At 47.7% G+C, this 7,500-nt stretch overlaps 1 protein-coding gene across 7 annotated transcripts in view; it reads left to right on the plus strand.

Annotated features, from left to right (window-relative positions):
• Positions 1-7,500, plus strand: part of fhod3a (formin homology 2 domain containing 3a) — a 94,112-nt gene that overhangs the window by 72,323 nt on the left and 14,289 nt on the right. For all 7 annotated transcript variants that reach the window (XM_076302150.1, XM_076302152.1, XM_076302151.1 and 4 more), the window contains 3 exons: positions 1,562-1,948; positions 2,579-3,480; positions 6,082-6,240. In XM_076302150.1, coding sequence (XP_076158265.1) covers positions 1,562-1,948; positions 2,579-3,480; positions 6,082-6,240 — 1,448 coding nt within the window. The remainder of the gene's footprint in view (positions 1-1,561; positions 1,949-2,578; positions 3,481-6,081; positions 6,241-7,500) is intronic.

The raw sequence follows: 7,500 nt of genomic DNA on the forward strand, positions 1-7,500 counted from the left end.
GGATGTGTTCAGCTGCGTCTGGTCAGACTGCTGAGCAGGGATTTGGAGCTGTCCTGCAGGACGAGCACGGCCAGGAACAGGACATAAGTCAAAAGTTACGCTTTGGAATTATCAAAGAATATGAAATACAGCGTATGAAAAATACTACATGGACTTTTCTACATGCTCTCTGTGTCGAGGCTCTGTTGGATTGGACAAAGGCGCTTTAATGAAATGAAACAAGCATGGCTTTTTTGAATGGTAAATGTCAAGTACATACTTGTTGCTGCTGTTGAGTACTCAGCATTAGTCATAAGCGCAGGGTCTTGTTGCCAGCCTACATACACCCTCTCAATTAAATGCACTCTTTCAGGTTGAAGTACCAAACAGACGAATGCAGTGAATAGCACTGACTGCACACAGATGGAGTTCTGTAAGGTATATTGGGAGAAAAAAAATCAAGGATATTAAGTAATGGGTCAAAAAACAGTGATTATTTTTCTTCCGTCAAGTTTAAAGAGGCTGATAGTGTGGGCGGCGATACTGTCCCTTATGTAAAGCCCACACGAGGCACACAAGCCGTGTGTTGTTGCATGCAGGGGTCGTAAGGTTGCGGGTGTGTGAGCGGGGCACTGTGCTGCACGCCTGTTGACGTAAACAAGGACGTAACACACCATTTCCTGCTCATATCCGGCCCCAGGAACAAGCACAAGCACAAGCACATGCTTTCTCTCTTATTGTTGATGGGCATGCTAGTGAGAGGGACTGAGGCATTACAGAGGACCCTTCAGCTAGCTTAGCGGAACATCAACACTGAACCCCTACCACAACATGAGGGAGAGAGGGAGAGAGAGAGAGGGATGGAGAGAGAGAGAGAGAGGGAGGGAGGGAGGGATGGAGAGAGGGAGATAGAGAGAGGGAGGGATGGGGAGAGAGGAGGGCCACAGATGAAGAGAGAAAAACAGAAGCAGACTGAGTGATGCAGAGACAGAGGAAGTGAAGGAGAAGGAGAATGATGGAGAGAAAAAGAGAGAAGTGGAGAGTGTAAGTGATGGAGAGTCTGAGGCTAGAAAACTGAAAGGGATCAAGAGAGGGTGGGAAAGATAGATAGATAGAAAGATAGATAGAAAGATAGATAGATAGATGGATAGATAGAGAGAGAGAGATAATAGAGAGAAAGACAGAAAGAGGGCAGAGCAGGGAGGAGAGAGGCTAGAGAGAGACTGTGAGAGAGGGAAGGAGGGAGAGATGAAAACAAACACTCAAACCAGACTCTGTCACACACTTGAGCACATGTTTGGCTGGAGCCCTGTGCTTCTCCAGGTAAGGGCTGCCACAAGAGAGGCCTTGTTTACATGTTTGAAAGGGTGGGTGTGTGAACAGCTGAGATCTTGGTTGGCTGGATATACTTTGACCTTAGTAGGCCTACTTAGTACAGACCACACAAACTAATAGTATGTAGTTGCCGTGACAACGTACAGATTCCACAGCCATGTTATTGTAGGACACCTGATATTTGTGTTTGTTTATACAGTATGTCTGAACACAATGTTAACTTGACTGTACTTTTCCCCCCCAACAGAAACAGGAGTTGAATTAGAACCAGACTTTAACGTGAGCCCAGAACCAGAGGAGAAGGAAACCGAATCTCCCGAGGAGGACCAGGCCGTGGAACAGGAGGAAGAGGAAGAGGTGGAACAGGAAGAGGAAGCAGCTAAAGAGCAGGAAGAAGCTGAGGCAGAGGAACCGGCTCCAGAGCAGGAAGAGGAGGAGCCTGTGGAGGAAGAGGAGGAGCCAGAACGTGAAGCGGCCAATGGAGAGGCGGCGGAGGATAGCGGTATCCTGAGCGACAAGGAGAGACAGAATGAGGAAGTGAACGAGAAGGACAACTGTTCCGCCTCCAGCATCTCCTCTGCCAGCAGCACCCTAGAGAGAGAGGAGCGACTCGCTGGCAACAACAATGAGACTGGTGAGAGACTCACTCACAACCCTAATTTACATTCAGATGATGGCCAGAGTGCAGAGTCATGCCAATGCGTGCACTGTGCTATTGTGTGGTGTATGGGAGCACTGAGCTCACCCACTTATCTATGTGCTTTAAATCTCATGCATCGTGCTACAATAGCAAATAGATTTGCCGATATTAACTTCAACTTAAATTAACTTAAACTCAAACTTCAGACTTTGTACTTTGCCTTTGGTTGAAATCTGGCTCAGTAAGATACAGCATTTGGGACTGAGGGTGGACGTGGCCCAGGTGTGGCCCGGATGTGGTCCACATTTGGTCCTGTTCAAGCAGATCCAAGCCAGCACATGGCCACATGTCATCCAGAGCCAGCTGCTTTGTGGCAAACTTCTTGTCATTAACAAACAACTCAACAACTCAACAAATGTCAATGCAATTCAATGAACCGAAGTAATGCTGATTAGAATTGTATACCTGGTTGACCCTGTGGACTTGTTTGTCACTTTCACTGACAGTACTCTGACACATAACATTTCCGTACTCAGGCATTAAGTTGTCCTCATGTCCTCTTAGTCTTAGTTTCCCCCCATATTAGATACAGTGCATTTAGCTGTTTTGATTTTGCCCACACAGGTCCATGGGCCCAGTCAGTCAAAGATGCGGATGTGAACGAACAGTGCAGCAAGATCCTCAACAGCAAGCTCTTCATGCTGGACATGCTGTACGCCCAGGCCAAGAAGCCGGCCGAGGAAGAGGAGGAGGAGGAAGAGGACGAGGAGAAGAAGGAGAAGGGCCAGGATGAGAAAGAGAGTGAGGGCGACTCGTCGGCGGCCGCCGTCGCCGGAGCGGGCGAGCAGGTGGGCGAGGAAGGCGCCGAGTCGAAGTCAGATGGCGATAAGCGCACCTCGAACGTCCGGGCGTTCGCGGAGAAGTTCGGCGACCTGGTGAAAGGGTTGACCTCGCCGCACGCGGAGTCGCCGGAGACGCCCGACAAGCAGCAGCAGCAGCAGCAGTCGCCGCCTCCGCCACAGCCCCCGAAGAAGGAGTCGGACTACATCTGGGACCAGCTGCTGGCCAGCCCGCGCGTCCTGCGCATCGGCGACATCGACTTCACCGACCTCGGCGAGGAGGACGACCAGGACCTGCTGGACGCCGGCTCCCTCATTAGCACGGGCGACCTCCTGCCCCCTCCGCCGCCACCCCCCTGCCCCTTCAACCTGCCCCCTCCCCCGCCGCTCTTCGGCAATTGCCCCCCTCCGCCCCCCATGCCGGGCTCCATGAGGATGCCCCCTCCGCCCCCCTGCCTCTCCTCGGCCCCGCCAACCCAACAGGAGTCCGGCGGAGACCAGCCGCTCTTCCAGAAGAAGAAGAAGACCATTCGGCTGTTCTGGAGCGAGGTGAGGCCCGACTGGCAGTATCGGGGCTACCGGCGACTGCAAGGGTCACTCTGGGCCAAGCTGGATCCCGTGAAAGTGGACACGGCCAAGCTGGAACACCTGTTCGAGAGCAAGTCCAAAGAGATCCCCGTCACCAAGGTATGTCTGCACAGGAGGTTTTGGTTTTGTGCACACATACACACACACACACACACACACACACACACACACACACACACACACACACATACACATACACACACACACACACACACACACACACACACACACACACACGCACATGCACATGCACAGATAGCAAGATATAAAAGAAAACCTATCCATTATATTTAAATGAAATGGCAACACAGTGAAAAGCAGAAGTCAGTTAAGTTATTTAGTCAGTTAAGTTTAGTTAGATAAATCAACAGACACACACACACACAAACACATATCTCCATGCATGCAGACATGCAGAAAATGCATCAGGCATTTGAGTTGATTTGATCTTTGAGATTTGTTTTCATTATCGTGCCTTTTTATGATGAAGTGCGAGGGAAAGTTTGTGGATGATGAGTCTGAATGCTCAGACAGTAACATCATCCATTGAATGGAATGAGAGCCAGAGGTGTTCAGCAGGCTGTGTATCAAAGTACACATCAACCTCTCAACTTGATCTGTGGCTTTTGAGCAAAATATTTCAATTTCAATTTCAATTTAATTTTACTTATAGAGCGCCAAAACATTACACATGTCTCATGGCGCTTTACAGAGTGTTCAGAGAAAAGAAAAGAAGGCCCATGGGTAACAGGGGCGAGGAAAAACTCCCTAGAATTGGAGATACATATAGGAAGAAACCTCGAGCAGATCCACGACTCAAGGGCCTGACCCATCTGCCTGCCTATCATGTCTGTATATTGTACATGATAAATGCATAAGTTAGTCAGATGTAGAGAATAGAACATGGTGTTTAAAAAATAGTCTTTTTTGTGTGTGTAGAGGAAGAAAAAGCCACAACCTTCCACTGTTCCAAAGGGAGCATGGATGCTGTTGAAATGTATTGAACTATATGTGTTCACTTGACTCAGATGAATAGATGAACTGTAACTGTTAACACTGAAAAAATGTAACACTGAAGTCTGACCTGTTGGAGGCCCTGTGGAGCACACCTGGATGTGCCTGTGTGAAATCTGTTGGCTGTTCGTGGCCCTTAATGAGCTCTTGTGTAGAGGTGCCTCTCTCTGCTCCCAAGTGCCCCCGCAAAATTACTGTAATGCGTTTACATCCGACCCTGAGGGCACAACGGTAGGGTCAGAGGTCAAATACATTCAAGAGGTCAGCCAAGGTCACCTTCGGCCTGTGTCAGCTCCTGCCTTCACACGCACACACACACACACGCACACACACACACGCACACACACACAAACACACACACACCTCATCCTGGAGCCATTCACAAGAGGGTACCTGATTGGAAGCAGATTGAGTGCAGATTTAGGTCAGCTGGGACTTTGAAAGTAACAAAAAAGTGTTTTAGTGGGGAAAATAATAGACAGAAAAAGAGGGGAGGGGAGACGAGAGAGAAAGAGAGGGATGAAAGGAGAGAGAAAGAGGGAGGGGGAAAGAAAAAGAGGAGGAAAGAAAGAGGGAGAATGAGATGAATTCCTGTAATGGTGCCAAAGCCCTGTAATAGGTACAGCTTTAGTTTGGCTCACACACACACACACACACACACACACACACACACACACACACACACACACACTCACATACTACATAGGTTGAGCTAGGAGTCCTCTAGTGCTTATAGTCCTCATCCTGTCACTTTGAACTCCTACACTTTCTAAACATGCCAGGCAGCACCTGAAACCACACGTGTACACACACACACACACACACACACACACAGTAAAAAAACAATAATTTAGAAAAAAGTGTCCAAAAGTTCTGAAATGATGAAGAAATTGCATTGTACTAAACTGTATTAACTGCATTTGGACAATAACTGCAAAAAGTCGTCAGCCAATACAGTACAGCCAACATGTAGAAACTGCATCCAGCATTACACTTTCTTCTTTGCATCAGCATGGAAACATATGCAGGTTACTGGATGTAAATGTCTGTTGTCCCGTACCTCTTTGATGTGTGTTAGCCAGCGTCGCCAGGTACTTAATGTCACAACCAGCTGTCAAGTGTAACCACTGGCAACTAATAGCTCCCAGCTGGGCACGCGCATTGCTGACGGTGACAGGTATCCTAGCAGCACCTGCTCTGCTCAGCAAGGCGTGACACGGCCCTTTGATGTGGCAGTTGGCTGCAAAGATCTCCGTCTGTGTCTGTATGTGTGTGTGTGTGTGTGTGTGTGTGCACCAACACAGCCCAGCAGGAATTAAGGCCAATTACGGGTTCTGGGCTCACTCACAGGTTGTCGTTCAGTTGCACCGCTACAGCCACACAGAGAGTTGTGTGTGTTTTGTGTGTGTTCTCAGTGTACAAATCTCTCAAATGCTCTCAAAAGATGTGTTCATGGAATCAGTTGTTCAATTGCTATTTGACCGATACAATAGATTGTCCTCACATTGTAGATGCTGTATATATATATATATATATATACAATATTGACAATATATTTGTTGTTTTTTCTTCACTTTCACTCTTTATTTCTGTCCCCGAGGCCCTAATAAGGGGTCCTAGGGCCCTTAACCTTTGACTTTTCAGGGTTGCAGTGATTTTAACCTCTGACCTTGGTGCCCCCAACAGAAAACCGCTGCGGACGGCAAGCGGCAGGAAATCATCGTGCTGGACTCCAAGAGGAGCAACGCCATCAACATCGGCCTGACCGTGCTCCCTCCCCCACGCACCATCAAGACGGCCATCCTCAACTTCGACGAGTACGCGTTAAACAAGGAGGGCATTGAGGTACATAGAGTGCTATTTAACCTATGCTTTTATTATTTTTGTTGAGAGAATGTGCAGGACTGATCGGCTATTTTAGTTTGGGAACGTGCGCACATCCAAATTAAGGTGCAGGAGCCAAAAGTCCAAGATCCAATGTAACAGAGAAGGACCGCACACTTGCTCTCCTGCAGGACTGATTGGCATATTTGTCATATTTTGTACCGCTATGTGGTACATCTTGTTAGCACATGCTTTTATCCAAAGCAATGCACTAAAATGAACCTGGGCTGAATGCTTACCATGCGCTGATGTTTGGGGTACTCCCCCATGCCCGTGGAATGAGCCCTGCTTACAACAGGCCTCAAACCAGCAAACCAAAAGGCTTTAGCCAACGTCATGAGGGAAAACCCCTAAAATGTTGTATTTAAAAAAACAAAAAAAAAACAAGTTGCTTTATTTTACGAGAAATGTTTCAGTGCGATGTGAGTGGGATGTGAGAGAGCGTTATTTTGGGAGAAGGAATGGTTAGAATTGCTTTTCAGGAAAGAGGCTAGCTGCACGTGTACTTGAGTAGAAAATAAATAGCCTAGACTTGGCTTGAGAGATGAATGGTCTCACGAATAAGTCTCCCCCCTCCCCTCCTTTTTACTCATGTTCTTCCAAATACAAAATGTTCACTATTTTAGGCCAAGGCATTCTCTGTGCGAGTTCAAACCATAGACTGTAAAAACACACACAGTACACACCCCATCATAAACTGCCTTGTTGCTTTACTTAAAGACATATAAGGATTGTAAAAATATGTTCCTCAATTATCCACTCCCATATGTGCATGTGACCAGACACACACTCACACACACACACACACACACACACACACACACACACACACACACACACACACACACACACACACACACTCATATTCACATGCAAGTAAATTCAGTAACCGATACACAAATACACGTTGGTCTGTGAGGTTGTGTGATAGTCTAACACATAGACAGACAGACAGACAGACACACACACACACACACACACACACACACACACACACACACTCACAGTGTGAGTGTGTGTGTGTGTGATAGTGCCGTTTCCCACTCAGTCAGCCTGGTGTTGATTGAGTGCGATCACGAAACATCTAATGGACGCTGTGAGCGCGGAACCGCAGCTCTGATTATAATGGTCTCGTCGACTCGACCATCCCAACCCCCCCTAATGGACTCCCCAGATCTCAGCGTCCTGATTAGCCACAGAAGTTTTGCCATACTCATTCCA

Source organism: Alosa pseudoharengus, unplaced genomic scaffold, assembly GCF_046254945.1.
Source record: "Alosa pseudoharengus isolate Yale_2024_CS ecotype anadromous, Long Island Sound unplaced genomic scaffold, YU_APseudo_1.1 YU_APseudo_1.1_scf_23, whole genome shotgun sequence".
Lineage (NCBI taxonomy): Eukaryota > Metazoa > Chordata > Actinopteri > Clupeiformes > Clupeidae > Alosa > Alosa pseudoharengus.